This window comes from Lutra lutra, chromosome 8 (genome assembly GCF_902655055.1).
Source record: "Lutra lutra chromosome 8, mLutLut1.2, whole genome shotgun sequence".
NCBI lineage: Eukaryota > Metazoa > Chordata > Mammalia > Carnivora > Mustelidae > Lutra > Lutra lutra.
Genome location: NC_062285.1, coordinates 85,976,903 through 85,998,266, shown reverse-complemented (window position 1 = coordinate 85,998,266; position 21,364 = coordinate 85,976,903). Strand labels below are relative to the sequence as shown.

Genomic DNA, 21,364 nt, shown 5'->3' with positions numbered 1-21,364 from the left:
GCTGATCTCCCGCTACCCGAAGTAGTCTCAGCCTGCTACTTCTCCGCCATCTTGACTCCTCCGATCCATGAGATTTTGACAGCAGAAGAAATATATGCATGTTTCATAGTGATAAACCTACCCAGAGATTTAACTTACGGATTTTTTTATTATGGTGATAATTGAACATTTATTAAGCTGACATCCCACACTAGCTGTAACAGACCCTCCAAACCCTCCAAGGACACAGACACCCTGTTTAGGACCTGTGACTTCCGTTTGAGGCCGTATAGAAAATTGATATTGTTGGACTGAGGGAAAAGTCTGAGTAGAATATTGAGCTGAGAGAGCTCAGAAGAAAACCAGAGATGTAAGTGTTGTGGGACCTAGGTGGTCACCATAAATTTGGCCCAAGAAGACAAAGCTAGAGCATTCTAAAAGCCCCAATTCAAGTCTTCGAGTGGCTTCCCCTGATTCCATGAGGGGCAATAATGGAGCAAATAACTAGCCTCCAGAAGCTGCACCAATTGTGCAAGTCTGTAATGTTCTTAGCTAACCGGAATATGCTCACCAGAGGTTTCAAGGCCAAAAATCAGTTACCTCGTTTATCAGCAGTTAAATGTGCCTTCCATCTGCCAAAAGAAAAAACCAGAAGGCAATGGATAAAAATGACTCTTCAGGGATGCCTGGGTGGCTCAGTTGGTTAAGCAGCTGCCTTCGGCTCAGGTCATGATCCCAGCGTCCTGGGATCGAGTCCCACATCGGGCTCCTTGCTCGTCAGGGAGCCTGGTTCTCCCTCTGCCTCTGCCTGCCATTCTGTCTGTGCTCGCTCTCTCTCCCTCTCTCTCTGACAAATAAATAAATAAAAAATCTTTAAAAAAAAAAATGACTCTTCAAAAAAGATGACCACCACATACTTTGTCAACTTCTCCAAAGGCAAATATCACCTTTCAGAAAATAATCTTCAAAAGGGTGGATGGGAGAATGAGGAGGACAGAGGGAAGACATCCATTTATTTAACAGCTGAAAAATGTTGAAAAGGTCCCTTGTAGCATTTCTATTTAAGAAGCCAAAAATGTTGGGATGCCCAGGTGTCTCAGTGGGTTAAACCTCTGCTTTCAGCTCAGGTCTGATCTCAGGGTCCTGGGATCGAGTTTAGCATCGGGCTCTCTGCTCAGCAGGGGGCCTGCTTCCTGCTCCCCCCACCACCACTGCCTGCCTCTCTGCCTACTTGTGATCTCTGTCAAATAAATAAATAAAATCTCAAAAAAAAAAAAAAATGTTGCCATTGGTAAGAGGCCTAAAGACCCATGAGGTATACAGAAAGAATAGTCATGATTTTGCCTGCATGGCATTCAGTTAGTCACTCAAGAATGAGAATGAAATTTACTATTTAGTTCTTCCTGTGAAGCTAAAATGTTTCATTCACCAGAAGGTTTCGTGTCCCTCAGTAGAGATGCACCCCAAGTGTCAAGGCTTCTAGAGAATTCCCCCTCAGCTATTCTGCATATGCTAGTCCTTTCCTTCCCTGAATTTCTATTGTGTTTCATAGTGCACACACAAAATACAGAGCTTATTTGTGTATAATATTTTTCTAGATTTGTTTTATTCGTGTACATCTTATTTTGCATGCCAAATTATAAACTCCTACTCTGGGGTTATACTACTAATTTATTAATTCTGTTGTACCTTCAACAAATGAACAACTTTCATGTGTCAGGCACTCTGCTTTAGAGTATCCAAATTGAGACTGTGTCAGAATTGCTCAAAAATATGATTATTTCAAAGAGATGTATCTTAATATTCATCTGGAAGAATATAAGACACTGAAAATTCTGGTTTTTTTCTCTCGCATTAAAAGAATAATATTTTTAGTGTTTAGGCTATTCTGATCTGCAGTAATGAGTTATTCAGGGGTACTGCATATGCGTCTTTAGTTTAAAACTGGAAACTATAGATACAAATAACATCCTGGTACTCACTAAGCCGCCTCAACATAGTACAGGCTCATATCAGCCGAACGATATTCACGGCCCATTTTCCTGACCAAATTGTTCTGGTGTTAATCTATGACATTTAATATTTATTAAATTCCATTAAGATTTATGTTTCTCTTGTTGCATTATGATTTGTATTTCTGTGGTTTTGAAGGCTTTCCTCAAAATGATGAGATGAGAAGAAAGGTACAGATTTACATTCGTCCCCCAACAGCTTTACATTTCAGTGATTCCATGTTTCAGGTGGAAAAAAATCCCAAGGCACAGAAAGGTTAGTGACTTTCCCAAGTGTTCAAATGAGGTCTAGAACCCAGGAATATTTGATAGCAAAGTCCATTTCCATGTAGCATGCAGTGACCCATGACCTTGGCTTGATTATCAGAGTTAGTCCTAATGTAAAATCACTGAACAAGTGAATTTGTTTTGCTTTTGCTTCCTCCCACTTCAGCTCTCTGTGCCCCAGCTACCCCAGTAATCTTCCTAACAGCAATGAACACACTTCACAATTACAGAGTTCTCTAACACTTGTGATCTCATTTGATCTCAGCGATTGATGGCATCATGATAAATTGTCACAAAGCACTGATCCAGGAGACCAGAGGTCTAGGTTGGCCCCCAGACACTTACTAGCTGTGTGAGAGTCATACACATCTCTGGACCTCAGTTTTCTCATCACTTAAGTGAGGTATTGGATCTCTCAAGTTTTCAATTCTAACATTTCATTGGTTTAATCCATTTAGCCCGTGCATTGACAGAGATTCAGAGAAGTTATACATTTGTCCAAGGTCAAAGTCAAAGCCGAGTTTTGGTCAACTTTCCCATCTCTAAACCAGTGCTTTTTTTTTTTAAGATTTTATTTATTTATTTGACAGAGAGAGATCACAAGTATACAGAGAGGCAGGCAGAGAGAGAGAGAGAGAGAGAGAGAGAGAGGGAAGCAGGCTCCCTGCTGAGCAGAGAGCCCGATGCGGGACTCGATCCCAGGACCCTGAGACCATGACCTGAGCCGAAGGCAGCAGCTTAAACCACTGAGCCACCCAGGCGCCCCTAAACCAGTGCTTTTGACAGTTCCAAGTGCCCCCAGAGGTTTCATGCAGGGGTTAAGAGCATGGATTCTATAACCAGCCTTCCTGTGGGTGAATCTACTTACCCTCCCTCTGCCTCAGCACTCTCATCTGAAAGTGGAATTAATACTTGTACTTATCAGGGGCACCTGGGTGGCTCAGTGGGTTAAAGCCTCTGCCTTCGGCTCAGGTCATGATCCCAGGGTCCTGGAATTGAGCCCTGCATCAGGCTTTCTGCTCAGCAGGGAGCCTGCTTCCTCGAACTCTCTCTCTGCCTGCCTCTCTGCCTACTTGTGATCTCTGTCTGTCAAATAAATTTAAAAAAAAAATACTTGTACATATCTCATAGGTCTGTTATGAAAAGTAAAGGGTTAACATATGTAACATATGTAAGCACATACTAAAGCAGAGCCTAGAACATGCTGAGTGTTCTGTCTCTTTGCCATCATTATTATTGTCATTTTTTTTATGGTCATTCTCTCCCTGACCGCATTGGCTATGAGCCCAAGATGGCTCTTCCAGGGAGAGCCACTTGTTCCTTTCCCTCTCCGGGATCCCAGCCAAGGAATACAGCTCCCTATTAAGACACTGAGACCTGTATCCTAAGCAAATAAAGGAAAATTGCACATGTGCATTTCAACAAGGAACTTCCATAGAAAATAACCGCCTCAACAATTCTTGAGTCCTTACCGCGGGTCAGGCACGGTGCTAATAACCGCTTGAGAAACTTAAGAGAACAAAGCTAATGGTGGGCACTTCTGACGAGATACTTTATAATGAGGAATGCACCGCGTCCCTCAAATGATCACTCAGCTCTCAGGCAGCTTCTGTAACTGAGCCCGCCTGTTGCCTATTTCTTCTCTCAATATAGTCGCACACCATCTCTTTGATCCCGCTGCTACCAAATTTGAAATCTTTTCCCATGATGGCAATTGAGGGTAATTTAAATCTCAAAGTCATTATTTCTAGTGACCGAAGATCCTAACAGCAGAGGAATTCTAAACACTGATGAAATGCCCCCACTACCACACCTACTCTGCGTTGAAAGAGAAGTCGATTCTCTCTGGAAGAACCTCAGAGGCAGGGGACAGAGGGCCGTGCCCATCCAGCCGCCAGTCTTACCTTGACTCTGTGTGTAAGGGTGAAAGGAAAAAACAAGTTTTTAAAACTCAACTCGTATCTCCACCAGCTCAGCATGAAACCTCCCTTGTGCTTTTATTTGAAATGTTCAGGCCCTTCAGGAGAGTGGATCGAAGAACTGACTGAGAAGCCCCAGCACGTGAGTGTCCACGTCCTAAGCTCAACGACTGCGCTGATGTCCTGGACATCTTCCCAGGAGAACTACAATGGCACCATCGTGTCCGTGGTGTCGCTTACCTGCCAGAAACAGAAGGAGAGCCAGAGGCTAGAAAAGCAGTACTGTACTCAGGTAAAGGAACTGGGGGAGACGCTGAAGGGCTTGCTCACTCACATCCTGCATCCCAGACAGCAGGCAGAGCCAGGAGGTCATTGCAAGCAGATGGCAGGTGGGGGGGGGGGTCCTCCTAGGGGGTTGGTGTTGTGAGCAGGAAACGAGTGTGCATGGTTCTTCAGTTATAGTCTTCCTCCCCCTGCTCTGAGCACTAGCATCTCTTTTATTTTCAGTCCTCATTCAAGACACTTAACAATGTGCCAGGTACTTGGATAGGATAGATGCTGGGATTCTAGATAATTGCTATGTATCTGCCTCTGGCCGAGTTTATAATCTAGTGAGAACAATGCATAAGAGAGCATACAGTTACTGCAGAGTATGAAATAAGGCCTAGGCTACAAGTAACTGATCAAGAAACCCTGTGAATTCACAGAAAGAAAGAACTGTGCATGAGGAGATATGGACTGGAGTAAGAGGATTTAGAAACTGGCCAGAAAATTGTTACCCAGGGGAGGAGACGACCAAGCAGAAGGTTCAGGGAGTTTATTTGTTTAAGTTAATTAATTTACTTATTTTTCTCACCATAACACATAACTTCCCCAATGTCCATCACTCAGCCACCCCATCCCTCCCACCCCTTCCCTTCCAGGAACCCTCAGTTTGTTTCCTGAGATTAAGAGTCAGTTTGTCTCCATCTCTGGTTTCATCTTGTTTCATTTTTCTCTCCCTTCCCCCATGCTCCTCAGTCTTGTTTCTCAGATTCCTCATATCAATGAGATCATACGATAATTGTCTTTCTCTGATTGACTTATTTCACTCAGCATAATACACTCTAGTTCCATTCATGTCAATGCAAATGGCAAGATTTCATTTTTGATGGCTGCATAGTATTCCATTCTAGATATACACCACTCTTTTTTATCCATTCATCTGTTGATGGACATCTAGGCTCTTTCCATAGTTTGGCTATTGTAGACATTGCTGCTATAAACATTCAGGTGCACGGGCCCCTTTGGATCACTACATTTGTATCTTTAGCGTAAAAACACAATAGTGCAGTTGCTGGGTCATAGCGTAGCTCTCTTTTCAACTCTTTGAGGAACCTCCATACTGTTTTCCAGAATGGCTGCACCAGCTTGCATTCCCACCAACAGTGAGGATTTCTCCACATCCTCGCCAACACCTGTTGTTTCCTGACTGGTTAATATTTTAGCCATTCTGACTGGTGTGAGGTGGTATTTCACTGTGGTTTTGATTTGTATTTCCCTGATGCCAAGTGATGTTGAGCACTTTTTCATGTATCTGTTGGCCATTTGGATATCTTCTTTGCAGAAATGTCTGTTCGTGTCTTCTGCCCATTTCTTGATTGGATTATTTGTTCTTTGGGTATTAAGTTTGATAAGTTCTTTTTTTTTTTTTTTTTAGATTTTATCCATTTATTTGACAGACAAAGATCACAAGTAGGCAGAGAGGCAGGCATGGGGGGAGGGGAAGCAGGCTTCTCACTGAGCAGAGAGCCCAATGTGGGGCTCAATCCCAGGACCCTGGGATAATGAACTGAGCTGAAAGCAGAGGTTTAAACTGCTGAGCCACCCAGGTGCCCCTGATAAGTTCTTATAAATTCGGATACTAGCCCTTTATCTGATGTGTCATTTGCAAATATCTTCTCCCATTCTGTTAGTTGTCTTTTGGTTTTATTGACTGTTTCCTTTGTTGTGCAAAATTTTTTTTTTATAAAGTTCTTGATAAAGTTCCAATACTTCATTTTTATCCTTGCTTCCCTTGTCTTTGGTGATTTTTCTAGGAAGAATTTGCTGCAGCTAATGTCAAAGAGGTTGCTGCCTGTTCTTCTCAAAGATTTTGATGGATTCTTGTCTCACATTGAAGTCTTTCATCCATTTTGAGTTTATTTTTGTGTGTGGTTTAAGGAAATGATCCAGTTTCATTCTTCTGCATGTGGCTGTCCAATTTTCCTAATGCCATTGTTGAAGAGACTGTCTTTTTTCCATTGGACATTCTTTCCTGCTTTATCGAAGATTAGTTGGCCATAGAGTTGAGGGTCCATTTCTGGGCTTTCTCTTCAGTTCCATTGACCTGTGTGCCTGTTTTTGTGTCAGTACTATACTATCTTGATGATTACAGCTTTGTAATAGAGCTTGAAGTCTAGAATTGTAATGCCACCAACTTTGGTTTTCTTTTTCAACATTCCTCCAACTATTCGGGGTCTTTTCTGGTTCCATATAAATTTTTGGATTATTTGTTCCAGTTCTTCGAGAACAGTTGATGGTATTTTGATAGTGATGGCATTAAATGTGTAGATTACTCTGGGTAGCATAGACATTTTCACAATATTTTTCTTTCAGTCCATGAGCATGGAACATTTTTCCATTTCTTTGTGTCTTCCTCAATTTCTTTCATGAGTACTCTATAGTTTTCTGAGTACAGGTTCTTTGCATCTTTGGTTAGGTTTATTCCTAGGTATCATATGGATTTGGGTGCAATTGTAAATGGGATCGACTCCTTAATTTATCTTTCTTCTGTCTTGTTGGTATATAGAAATGCAACTGATTTCTGTATATTGATTTTATATCCTGACAATTTACTGAATTCTTGTATGAGTTCTAGCATTTTTAGAGCAGAGTATATTTTGGGTTTTCCACAAAAAATATCATATCAACTGCGAAGAGTGAGAGTTTGACTTCTTCTTTGCCAATTCAGATGCCTTTTATTTCTTTTTGTTTTCTGATTACTGAAGCTAGGACTTCTAGTACTATGTTGAATAGCAGTGGTGATAGTGGGCAGCTCTGCTGTGTTCCTGACCTTAGGGGAAAAGCTCTCAGTTTTTCCCTATTGACAATGATATTTGCTATGGGCTTTTCATAGATGGCTTTTATGATTTTGAGGTATGTACCCTCTATCCCTACACTTTGAAGAATTTTGATAAAGAAAGACTACTGTACTTTGTCAAATGCTTTCTCAGAATCTATTGAGAGCATCATGTTTTTGGTTCGTTCTTTTATTAATGTATTGTATCACATTGATTGATTTGCAGTTGTTGAACCAACCTTGCAGTCCAGGAATAAATCCCACTTGTTTGCGGTGAATAATCCTTTTAATGTACTGTTGGATCCTATTGGGTAGTATTTTGGTGAGAATTTTTACATCCATGTTCATCAGGGATTTTGGTCCGTAATTCTCCTTTTTGATGGGGTCTTTGGTTTTGGAATCAAGGTCGTGCTGGCCTCATAAAATGAGTTTGGAAGTTTTCCTTCTATTTCTATTTTTTGAAACAGTTTCAGGAGAGTAGGTATTAATTCTTCTTTAAATGCTTGGTAGAATTCTTCTGGGAAGTTGTCTGGCCATGGGCTCTTGTTAAAATTGGGATATTTTTGATGACTGCTTCAATCTCCGTACTGGTTATGGGTCTGTTCAGGTTTTCCTTTTTTTCCTGGTTAAGTTTTGATAGTTTATATGTCTCTAGGAATGCATCCATTTCTTCAGATTGTCATATTTGCTGACATACAGTTGCTCATAATATGTTCTTATAATTATTTGTATTTCTTTGGAGTTGATTGAGATCTCTCCTCTTTCATTCATGATTTTATTAATTTGGGTCTTTCTCTTTTCTTTTTGATAAGTCTGGTCAGGGGTTTATCAACCTTATTAATTCAAAGAACAAGCTCCTAGTTTCGTTGATCTGTTCTTCTGTTCTTTTGGTTTCTATTTCATTGATTTCTGCTCTCATCTTTATTATTTCTCTTCTCCTGCTGGGTTGAGACTTTCTTTGCTGTTTTTTCATTAGTTCCTGTAGGTGTAGGGTTAAGTTGTTACTTGAGAACTTCCTTGTTTCTTGAGAAAGGCTTGTATTGCTATACAATTTCCTCTCAGGACCACCTTTGCTGCATCCCCAAGATTTTGACAGTTGTGTTTTCATTTTTATTTGTTTCCATGAATTTTTTAAATTCTTCTTTAATTCCCTGGTTGACCCATTCATTCTTTAGTAGGATGCTCTTTAGCCTCTATGTATTGAGTTCTTTCCAACTTTCTTGTGGTTGAGGTCTAGTTAAAGTATTGTGCTCTGAAAATATGCAGGGAATGATCCCAATCTTTTGGTACCAGCTGAGACTTAATTTGTGATCCAGGATGTGATCTATTCTGGAGAATGTTCCATGTGCACTAGAGAAGAATGTGTATTCTGTTGCTTTGGGATGGAATATTCTGAGTATATCTGTGATGCCCATCTGTTCCAGTGTGTCACTTAAAACCTTCATTTCCTTGTTGATCTTTTGCTTAGATGCTCTGTCATTTCAGTGAGGGGGGTGTTAAAGTCCCCTACTATTATTGTATTATTGTCAATGTGTTTCTTTGATTTTGTTATTAATTGGTTTATATAGTTGGCTGCTCCCATGTTAGGAGCATAGATAGTTACAATTGTTAGCTCTTCTTGTTGGACAGACCCTTTAAGTATGATATAGTGTCCTTTCTCATCTCTTATTATAGTTTTGGCTTAAAATCTAATGTGTCTGATATAAGGATTGCCACCCCTGCTTTCTTTTGCTGTCCATTAGCATGGTAAATTGTTTTCCACCCCCTCACTTTAATGAAGGGATAGAATATGACTATGACAATGAAAATTTAAAAGATTTTTTGAAAAGGTATTGATAAGATTAAAGAGTTTAAAAAGGTTAAAATAGGAAAGAGGAATTTTTTTTAAAATAGAATAAGAAGAAAATAAAATTTAAAATATGTTAACTTTGAAAGACTAAAGAATCACTGGGAAAAAGCCATGAATTCTATGTGCAGCATTCTCTTAACTCTGGAGTTCCACAGTTCTCATTGATTGGTGAACCTGGTCTTGACTGGATGTTCTTGAGATTTTCTCTGGGAGGGGCCTGTTGCAGTGATTCTCAAATGTCTTTGCCCACAGCAGGAACTGCAACACCCTTGCTAGAAACCAGGCTAAGCAATCTGCTCAGGTTCACTCTCTGTAGCTTTTCTTCCCTGAACGCTTTCCATACAGCTTTGGAGGACAGGAATGAAAATGGCGTCCTCCGGGCGCCTGGGTGGCTCAGTGGGTTAAGCCGCTGACTTCGGCTCAGGTCATGATCTCAGAGTCCTGGGATCGAGCCCCGCATCGGGCTCTCTGCTCAGCAGGGAGCCTGCTTCCTCTTCTCTCTCTGCCTGCTTGTGATCTCTTTGTCAAATAAATAAATAAAATCTTTAAAAAAAAAAAAAGAAAAGAAAAAGAAAATGGCGTCCTCCCAATCTCTGGCCCAAGAGGAGCCAAGAGCTAGGGGCCCCACTCCTCAGTGAGCCCTCAGAGAAAAGCCATCAATCACTCTCATCTCTGGCTGCTCTCTGAGCTCACCCAACCTGTGACCAGGCGTTTCTGTCTCTGGCACACAGCCCCGTTTGGAGTCTCCAAATCCAGCAGATTCCTGCCTCACACCCCACGTGGGGGTCTCCCCAGATCTTCCACTTGTGGGACCCCTGCTAGAAGAGCAGTGGCCTAACAGTGCCTCAGATTATAGTTTAAGGTAACTGCAAGCTGAGAACCCTCCCCGCCTTCCATCCCCCAGCTCCATCTCTGCAGCGGCTTCCCCACTGATACCTGGGAGCTCTGTGGCACTCATGCAGCCCCTGTTTTCCATGACCCCAAGGCTCCTGAGACCACACTGTCCCTGCGAGGGCTCCACCCCCACTTAGCCTCTGTAATGACATCTCTCAGTGGAGCAGACTTCTAAAAGCTCTGATTTTGTGCTCTGATTTTCTGCTGCTTTCTGGGAGCCGACTCCTATCCCCTATGCTCTCTCTTCCCGTATATCCCCTCGGATTCACTTTTCCGCAAGTCCTACCTTCCAGAAAGTGGTCGCTTTTCTGTTCCTAAAATTGCTGCTCTTCTTCTCTTCAATCTCCTATTGAGTTTATAGGTGTTCAGAGTGTTTTGATAACTATTTAGCTGAATTCCTGGGACAGGTGAAATTTAGTTCTACTCCACCACCATCTTGCTCCTCCCCCTAGTTCTAAGGAGTTTTTGTTTGTTTGTTTGTTTGTTTTACTTTTTCTGTTCTTTTTCTTGTTACTCAAACTATAAAAGTAATTCATGCTCACTGAAAAAATTATTCCCCCAAAATTAAAAGAACTGGGGTGCCTGGGTGGCTCAGTGGGTTAAGCCTCTGCTTTCCACTCAGGTCATGATCTCAGAGTCCTGGAATCGAGACCCGAATCGGGCTCTCTGCTTGGCGGGGAGCCTGCTTCCCCCTCTCTCTCTGTCTACTTGTGATCTCTCTCTCTCTCTCTGTCAAACAAATAAATAAAATCTTTAAAAAAAATTTAAAAGAACTAAAGTAAAAAATTCCTTTTTCACTAATCACAACTGAGAAGAGCTTTGAAGGATAAATAGGAGTTAGCTGAATGCAAGGGGGCATAAGGAGCATGCAGAAATGGGGTGGAAATGAGTAGTTCTGGGAATAGCTACCAGAATGAGCTCATGCACACACCCATCGAATCCCAAGTGAAAGCTTATCACATGGGCCCCAGGAAAGACCTTGCTTTCCATCACCCTGAGTATCCACATGGAGACTGGAGCCCAGAACTATTTTCCTAACACCTGGTTTTATTTTTTCATAAGATCAAATTTACTGATTCCTGGTGTCTTGCAAACACAATATTTACTTCTCTAAAAGCAAAGAAAATTAATTTATCAACTCTTGTGTCATATACCGGAAATATAATACTGAAAACAACGTTTGCTATATGAAAGTTTTGTGGAATGTTTTCATTTATCCCATGAAAATAAGGCATTTAATGGAGTTCAAAGAGTGAGAAACTTTAAGTTGATAAGATGAATTCAGGAATCACGGCCTTTGGAGGACTAGAGAAGCTTAAGAGTATTGAGATAAACCTTTACTTGCTGATAAGGCTACCCCTTGACTTGAATTAAAGTAAGGAGTAAATATGCTAAACCAATTAAGTTGTAATCACAACTCACCATGAAGCTTGGTAGCTTCCCTTCTTGAGCATAGGAAAGACAGTTCACTCATTACATTGGTAGAAAAATGTGTTTCTCTTACAGAACATGACACAGAACTTGACTGCCCCCAGGTACATTTCTTCACCCCTCATCTAAAGTACGAATTACATATCTTTTGCATAGAAGCCAAAGGCTAACAGGATAGATAGAAATTGTAAATTATAAATGAGCCAGAGAAGGCTGGTTTCAGTGCACTTGGAAAATGCCTTCTTGAGATGCAAACATGAAACTCTTAAGGACTGTAGGCACAGAGACCAATATTTAAAGTGGAGGGCAAGATCTAGACCACTGTGTGAGGTGTTATCTCAATTATAAGAACATTTTGAAGATTTGTTATTACACCAACATTATCCATAGCCCCACTACACACACACACACACACACACACACACACACACACACACATTTAGATAAGGAAACTCATCAGTTGAAAAGATCTGGAAAACAGAGGTGCCTGGGTGCCTGCTTAAGCATCTAACTCTTGGTCTCTGCTCAGATCATGATCTCAGGGTTGTGAGATGGGGCCTCCTCATCAGGCTCCTCGCTCAGCATGGAGTCAGCTTATGATTCTCTTTATCCCTCTTCTTCTGCTCCTCTCCCCCAAATAAACAAATAGATCTTAAAAAAAAAATCTTAAAAACTGGCCTGCAGTCATATGGCCATTAATCAAAAGAATCCAGAAGATTATTATCACCAGTATTGGTCTGATTTGGGTTTATTTCCCAAAGTAACCATTATCCAAAAAGAAAAAATAATATTATTTCTTTAATTCTATATTCAGTGGTACTGTGATTGCATTAAAATTCAAGATGCATCAGCTTGCATTCCCACCAAGAGTGTAGGAGGGTTCCCCTTTCTCCGCATCCTCGCCAGCATCTGTCATTTCCTGACTTGTTAATTTTAGCCATTCTAACTGGTGTGAGGTGGTATCTCATTGTGGTTTTGATTTGTATTTCCCTGATGCCAAGTGATGTTGAGCACTTTTTCATGTGTATGTTGGCCGTTTGGATGTCTTCTTTGCAGAAATGTCTGTTCATGTCTTCTACCCATTTCTTGATTGGATTATTTGTTCTTTGGGTGTTGAGTTGAAAATAGAGCTACCCTATGACCCAGCAATTGCACTACTGGGTACTATTTGCAGCCATCTAAAGAAATAAATCTTGCCATTTGCAATGACATGGATGGAACTAGAGGGCATTATGCTGAGTGAAATAAGTCAATCAGAGAAAGACATTTATCATATGATCTCTCTGATATGAGGAATTCTAGAGGCAGGGCAGGGGATTGTCAGGAGTAGGGAAGGGAGAAATGAAACAAGATGGGATTGGGAGGGAGACAAACCATAAGAGACTCTTAATCTCACAAAATCAACTGAAGGTTGCTGTGGGTGGGGGGTAGGGATAGGATGGCTGGGTTATGGACATTGGGGAGGGTACGTGCTATGGTGAGTGCTGTGAAATGTGTAAGCCTGACGATTCACAGACCTGTACCCCTGGGGCAAATAATGCATTATATGTTAATAAAAATAATTTTTTAAAAATTCAAGATGTAGCTCAAAACTAAGAGTGGTTCTAAAGCCAAACACATACAGTAGTGCCCCCTCCCCCCCATTCATGGTTTCACTTTCCATGGATTCAGTTTCCCAGGGTTACCGTGGCCAGAAACTGATGATCCTCCTCCAACATATAGTCAGAAGGTTGACAGTAGCCTAACAACAAGTCACAATGCCTACATCATTCACCTCACTTCCTCTCATCATGTGGGCATTTTATCATCTCGCAGCATCATACGAAGGATAAGTGTAGTACAATAAAATCTTTGGAGAGAGGCCTCATTCACATAACTTTTATTACAATATATGGTCATAATTGTTTTTATTACTGGTTATTGTTAATCTCTTACTCCGCTAATTTGTAAATTAAACTTGACAATAGGCATGTTTGTACGGGAAAAAAAACACAGTCCACATAGGGCTCAGTACTACCTAGGGTTTCAGGCATCCACTGGGGGGGGGGGTCTTAGAATAAATCCCTTGCAGATAAGGGGGGACTACTGTATTAACAGTTAATATAAGGTTTTACTATTTTATACTTTCACGCTCCCTATTTTGCTTCTATGACTGACTATACCAAAGGACCCTTGTTTTATGTATCACCTAGATCATCTGTGAGACCCAATGTTAGTACCATTAGTCTTCCTGACACCAGTCCTGATGTCTGGGTGCTGGGCTAGTCCTGTGTCACGTCCTAGAAATCAAATAAATTTGACTTGAACTTTGAGTTCACGATGCTTAGGGTCTGGCCTTCCCTGTAGGTACATTGTACCCATGAATTTGAGTTTGTCCTCATTATGTATATGCTCTCCACGTCCGGTTCTTGTTTTGTGTATAGTTTGCTTGCAGATGTTTGTAGAAAAGGGTATTTTGTGATGTATGCCTCCTAAGAACCATCTCAGTGCTATTCATTAATAAATATATGTTGAACATCAAGTCTGGGCTCCATCGATGTTAAACATAAAGGACCTGGTCAATTCTTCAAAGCAAATGTGCTTTCAATACTGTCTCCAAAGACTCACACACAATCATAAATTTCAGGATTAAAAAAGCCATCTAATACATGTATATTTATTTTTATATGTGATCTGCTTTGGCCCCTGTGTGTTCTCTGACAATGTACATAACCTGCAATTTAATAGTCTGTCAGGTATTTCTTATGCTAAGACATCTTTCCTCCTATTTCTTTAACTGGGGAGGAACAGGACTGGTGCCTCATCAGAAGAGCATTGGGCAGAACTGAATTCTCTGGAATGGAGACGAAGCCCATTGGAAATGGGAGAGAGGAAATAGTGGAATGCAAAGATGGGATGAAAATTGGGGGAGGAGATGTGAAATGATCCTCTGGGGAATAAAATACATATTACTTAATAAGTAGTATTTAGGAGGATTTCTCCTGCCTGCCTTTAATCTATTTATCCCAAGGTGATCTGGGATATATACAAGGGCATGGAGGGGTAGACATAGATGCAGGCTGGTGGCTCAGCAAATATTCAAAAACGAGGTGGCAGGAAGGAGTTGGTGTTTATTATTTATTACCAAGGTCATTTTTTAAAAATAGTCTGATGTATATACATGTAGTTTCTTCTTTATTAAAAAAAAAAAAAAGTAGGGACGCCTGGGTGTCTCAGTCAGTTAAGCGTCTGACTTCGTCTCGGGTCTTAATCTTGGGGTCCTGTGGTGGAACCCCATATGGAGCTCTGTGACGAGCCCCACCTTTAGCCCTGCCTTGAGCTCCAGGTAGGAGGTGATGGCTCTGTTCTCAGTGGGGTGTCTACTTTCCCTCTCTCTCTGCCCCACCCCACCCATGTTCTCTCTCTCTCTCAAATAAATTAATAAAACCTTTTAAAAAACAAGTATAATGTCCCTGGGGTGTATTTGTTACAATTGCATATTTTTTGTATGGAGGGATAATTGATGTAGAACATATTTTCAGGGGTACAACATAATGATTCAATCATTGTGTACATTGTGAAATGATCATCACAATAAGCCTAGTTGCCATCCTTCACCACACAAAGTTACGATTTTTTTCTTGTGATGAGAAATTTTAAAGATTTATTCTCCTAGCAATTTCTAAATATACAACACAATATTGCTGACTATAGTCACCGAGCTGTACATTACATCCCCGTGACCTGTTTATTTTATAACCGGAAGTTTGTACCTCTTGACCCCCTTCACCCATATCATCCATCAACCAAAACCCTTGTCCTCTGGCAACCACCATCCTGTTCCCCATACTTATGAGTTTTGTTTCATTTTGTTTGCTCATTTGTTTTGCTTTTTATTTTCCACAGAGTGAAATCATACAGTATCTATCTTTCTCCAACTTATTTCACTAGCATGGTACTCTCAGGGTATTAAATATGATGGCATATTTAAGTGGCTCTGATTTCACATAATCATTTGCATAATCAGAATCAACAACTTGCTTAAAATATTATCCAATCAAAGAAACTAACACCACCCTAAAGCAGCCTACACTTTTTCTGTCCAGTTACTCTAAATATCCTAAATGAGCTAAGTTAGCATTGGCAGGAATGCTTAGCTGTCTGATGTGTTGTTAAGTTTTAAAGAAAAGTTCGGAGCGATATTAATAATGTAACATGTATATGAGTCAATATCATATTATTTATGTATATCTGTGTGGAGGAGGGCCTGGAAATGGCCCACTAAAATGTTGGAAATGAGGGGAGGAGGACAGAAAAATTGCCAATTTACTTCATTTGCTCTTCTACTGTGTGAGTAATCTCCACAATGAACATTATTAGTTTATAACGTAGGAACTGATTTTAAAGAAATAAGACAGCATTACTTAGTTTTGCACAATATACATGTCTTGTTCGTAGTTTGTCTCTTCAGGAAATGCTCTGTCTGATGAGGAGAGTTGGCCAACTTTGCCTAGACGGTTCCAGCAGAATTCACCTTCAAAAACATGGGCAAAAAGTTCTCATATGAATGTAAATAGGAAAGATAGGAGGGAAATGCTGATGTATTCATCCAACTTAATTTTATTTTGCCTAAGTTATTGGTAAAGAAATTATGGTATGCCAATTCCCCCCCTCCACACACACTTAACATTTAGAGCAAGTTCTACCAATTCAAATTGTACAATTTCTATTGTGTACAATCAGTTTCTGGTATTGGAAAGACTTAAAATTCATATTATATCACCAATTCTGTTTCTTCTTAAAATCATAATGAAGCTTAATAATATTTTTTAAAAGCCTTATAGCGTAGGTAAGCTGTCAATGGTACTATTCTCCATTGATTTATGCTTCTTTCCATAGCAATTACATGTTATGCACCCTAGAGGACAAAAAATTGCTGAGTAATGAGTTGACTTTATTGATACTCTAGTTTAAGCATCCTCGCCACTCTGTGAGGTATAGAATAGTATTATCTATAGTTTACCAATCAAGAAGCCAAGGTAAGCATTAAAAATAAATTATAGATAAATTCCCATTCTTACAAGGAAGTAGACTCAGGGTTTTACTTCAGGCAGTCTGAATAGAAAGCCTGTGTTCTTTCTACTAAGCAAGACTGTCTTCAACATTAGAGGTTCTAAAGGTCAAAGTCACACATTCCTTGACATGTAAGCTAAAGCATCAATCCTCGGGAACACCAACATTTAACCTTAGCAAGAATATTTCATTCATCTACCTGTTCTGTTCTCTATATTACATTTGTTGTCAAACCAAGAGTTTTCTTTCTTTCTTTTTTTTAAGAACAGCAAGGAGAGCTCATCTAAATGAGAAATATTTCCTACCTCATTCTTTTATGGGGTCACAATAGCCTGGAGAAGTACTTACTGCCGTCCCTCCATGCTTAGTCCCATGACTTGCCTGTAGCAGCCTTCAGAGGTCACAGCACTAGGCTTCCAGTCCCAGCACTGAATCTAACTATGTGACCTTGGCCATATCCTGGCTTTACTTTCTTGATCTACTAAATGAGAGATTTGGAGCAGATAATCTCTGAGGTTATTTCCATCTCTATAATTAGATATTATATGCTTCTAAGTGAAGAGAGACTGAAGACATTGCTGCACTGATCTTTGTATGTTTTTAGCTGACATTACAGTTTAGGATGTCAGACTCCCCTTATGGTATTGCTGATTTGATTATGGTTAGAGGCTGATGTGTCTCCAGTGTACATAGTTAAAACTGACATTGATGGGTATAAAGCAGTTCACGGGGCTTATTAAATCGAGCCATAGAATTTGAATGTTCTGGGTTCCCTTCAGTGTTCACATAAACTATAAATCATCCTAATTCTGAAATCTGACCTTCCCCAGAACGAGCAAAGGCTTCTGGATTTCAAAGGCATCTGTGGCTCCACAAGGAGTCCCTGAATGTGATATCAGCTTTTGTGTCACATTATAAAAGCCCAGCTCTAAATAAATCATATCGGGTGTTTGGTTTAAAGGTGAACTCAAGCAAATCTATTATTGAAAATCTGGTTCCTGGTGCCCAGTACCAGGTCGTGATGTACCTAAGAAAAGGCCCTTTGATTGGACCACCTTCAGATCCTGTCACATTTGCTATCGGTAAGCTGCCAGACCCGAGAATAACTTTATCAGGGTACTTTTTGGGCGGTGGGGGTCCAATGCCCAGGTCCAAGTCATTACCATCATATATGGGGGACCATACTTATTCACCCAATATTTTACATCCAGAGGAATAAATGACTATCATTGTATACCACAAGGATATGGTTAGCATATACGATTCAGAAAAAATAACATCAGAGGCAAATACAGTTTATTCAATGATCGTATCAAAAGCGTGAAAACCCTAGTTATTAAGAAGAAGTTTGAAGCCATTGCTAAGATATTAAACATTCCTTCTCGGCTCTTTTTTTTTTTTTTTCATCCCTCCCCACTTCTTCCTAGTTCCAACAGGGATAAAGGATTTGATGCTCTACCCCTTGGGTCCTACAGCCGTGGTTCTGAGCTGGAGCAGACCTTACTTAGGTGTGTTCAGAAAATACGTTGTTGAAATGTTTTATTTCAACCCCGCAACAATGACATCAGAGTGGACAACGTACTATGAAATTGCAGCGACTGTCTCCTTGACTGCGTCCGTGGTAAGTAGCTGTCACACTTCCCTGTAAACAGACGTGCCTTCCCATGCCAGATGCGTCAGATACAGTTACCTATAGATACACACGGGGGGCTTGCTACTTTCAAGAGTTTTCTAGTTGTTTTTGCTTTCTGGACTATTTTTGTTTTGGGGAGAGATTGAGAGAGAGAAAGAAAGAAAAAGAAAGGGGGAGAGAAGTAATTATGTGAAACAAGCTTTCACCCCTAATTGAGCGTATCCACATTTTAGTAGAGCTATCAAGTGCTTGTTGTTTCTCTCTGCTCCTGAGGAGGAAAACACACAAAAAAAATTGCTTTAGTCATTCAATAATGCGTTGACACCATTCAACACTAATGATGACTATTCTTAACATCCACACATCCATTAAACACCTCTCATGTCAAGCCATTAGAGGATGCTTTTCTAGAGAGCAGGTAAAGATTACTCTTTCTGAGACTGGAATATTTTCTAAAGTGCAGGATCTACAGGTCCCGCATGAAGTACTTATTTGCCTCCCAACAAGGACGAACATTTATAGTCCAAATAGGGAGAATATGGAGTTGTGAGAGGCCAATTTTCTTAGAAATAGGGGGATGCGTATGTACAATCACTTACAAATTAGTACTATTTCACATGTGTAAGACAACTTAGGAAACTGCAAAACAAAACCAATATTGAAAATATTTGACTCTATACCTATGTATCCCTTTTTTAAAATTATGTTTGCAGAGCACCTGGGTGGCTCAGTCAGTTAAGCATCTGCCTTCGGCTCAGGCCATGATCTCAGGGTCCTGGGATGGGTCCGGCTGCCAGCTCAGCAAGGAGCCTGCTTCTCCCTCTACCCTTCCCCTCTGCTTGTACTCTCTCTTTCTCTTTCTCTCAAAAATAAATAAATAAAATCTTTTAAAAATTATGTTTGCATATCATTCTATTTACACCTTACCTCAGTCCAGACAGAATTTTTAATGGAAAGTTAGGGAACTAAAAAAGGCACAGAAATAAAATTAAAGACTACTTACTGATTATTTTCATGACCTAATAAAAGTAACTTAATTCCAAAAACATGATTTTCTTCCCCTTAGTCTTTTGTCTCCTTGCTCTTTTTAGAGGATAGCCAATCTGTTGCCAGCATGGTACTACAACTTCCGAGTTACCATGGTAACATGGGGAGACCCGGAATTGAGCTGTTGTGACAGCTCCACCATCAGCTTCATAACAGGTGAGTGGTGTGTGGGAACTGCTTCTGGGGGTAGAGAAGACTGTTTTGAGGAGTTTCTGAAGAGATGCACCTCCAGAAATTTCAAGTTGTTCACCGGGCACTGATTGAGCATCCGTTTCACCAACGGCAGTACGCTCAATTCTAAAAATTCATTATTTGTTCAAATGATGGTTTTTAAAAATTTAAATATGTTTTTATCCTGACTTACTGTCCTTTATTTATGTGCCCCATTCAGAATTGATGAGAATCAAATTGTAGCAGAGAGAGCTTTCAGCTTCCCACTGAGATGAATTGATTGTACCCATTCGATGATTATATTTGCTAGAGTGCCTCCATCTCCTTATTACATAAGCCATTTTTAAGGTCACAGGCTGATGGCAGTGTTGTCCATTGCAGCAGTGAAAATGGGCTTTGGTGGCAGGTGGACCTGGGTTTGAATCCGGATCTGCCACCTACCCTGAGCAACCTGTGTGTGTTAACTTTCCTAAGCCTTAGTTTTTTAAGTGTAAAATGGATATGATAATGGTATCTATTATTCTTTTCCATTTAAATACATCACTTAGGGGACACCTGAGTGGCTCAGTCAGTTAGGGGTCCCACTCTTGATTTTGGGTCAGGTCATGATCTCAGAGTTGTGAGATCAAGCCCTGGGTTGGGTTCCACTCTGGGCATGGGGCAAGCTTGGGATTCCCTCTCTCCCTCTGCCTTTCCCCTCACCACCCCCTCCCACTCTCTCTTCCTCTCTAAAAGAAAAAAAAAAAAAGCAAAATATGTGGCAGAAAGTTTTAGTATGTAAACAACTGTTAGCTCATTATCGTATAACAGAGATAGCAGAGGTGGTCAGAGATGGCAATGGAAGGGGGAAATTAATCAAAAAAACACTAACCCTTTTGAATCCTATTTGAACAAAGGTTTTTCAGGAACTTCTGGTTGGACTACAAGGTTATTATTAGTGTTATGTTAAGAGGAGAAATGAGAAAAACATGTCTAGATGAAAAATAATGTTAGCAAAATGCTTTCTTATCTGGACATTTAGTTTTACTCTATCAAACTTTATCAAAATGAAAGAAAATGGAAAGAAATTAATCATGTGGCGGCACTTAGCTGGCTCAGTTGGTAGAGCATGTGACTTTTGATCTTGGAGTTGTGAGTTCAAGCCCCATATTGGGTATTGAGATTACTTAAAAATAAAATCTTAAAAAAAGAAATTAGTCATGTGAACTCTTACACTATCAATGTATACAGTACGTCTCCTTCCTTTACCAGCAATAGTAATACAATAGAATAGTAATACAATAGAATACAAGAGCTCCTTATATTCTAGATGCTAACAGTAAACTAGAGTAGAAAAATGAAAAAATACCAAAAAGTTAGAAAATACCAGCTATGTGACAAGTACTGTGTTAGTTTCTTGACTATATTAATAATTGTGTACTTGGGACACCTGGGTGGCTCAGTGGGTTAAAAGCCTCTGCCTCCGGTTCAGGTCATGATCTTAGGGTCCTGGGATCGAGCCCCGCATCGGGCTCTCTGCTCAGTGGGAAACCTGCTTCTCTTCCTCTCTCTCTCTCTGCCTGCCTCTGCCTACTTGTGATCTCTGCCTGTTAAATAAATAAATAAATAAATAAATAAATAAATAAATAAATAACTCGTTTAAAAAAATGATTGTGTACCTAATTTTAATGAAATTTTACTGTATAAATAATTCATTAGGCTTAACTTTATTGACATTGCCTCTCTGAGAATACTCTTTCCTTCTCAGACAGAGCAGATGTCTGGAAAAAGCCCAGACTTTGCATCTGAACACTTGGTTGAGCAGACTGAGCTTTGCAAAATTCTCTAGCTGTTGAACCCAGAGCAAATTATCTTAGTGATCCTGGACTTCTCTCTTCTCATTGGCAGAATTCAAAATGCTACCTAACAACTGGCTAATAGAGCAAAACCAGTTGTATTAGAACTCACTGCAATAAGGCAGGAAACTGCCTTGGTAGGTTCTTTGCAGTGTCTTTGAAGGAGCACAACAGA

The 21,364-nt window shown here is 40.2% G+C and overlaps 1 protein-coding gene across 2 annotated transcripts in view; it reads left to right on the top strand.

The window, feature by feature from the left end:
* The window catches only part of PTPRO (protein tyrosine phosphatase receptor type O), a 245,685-nt gene that overhangs the window by 154,231 nt on the left and 70,090 nt on the right, over positions 1–21,364 (top strand). For both annotated transcript variants that reach the window (XM_047742814.1, XM_047742813.1), the window contains exons 7-10: positions 4,273–4,469; positions 17,465–17,585; positions 17,931–18,124; positions 19,228–19,339. In XM_047742814.1, coding sequence (XP_047598770.1) covers positions 4,273–4,469; positions 17,465–17,585; positions 17,931–18,124; positions 19,228–19,339 — 624 coding nt within the window. The remainder of the gene's footprint in view (positions 1–4,272; positions 4,470–17,464; positions 17,586–17,930; positions 18,125–19,227; positions 19,340–21,364) is intronic.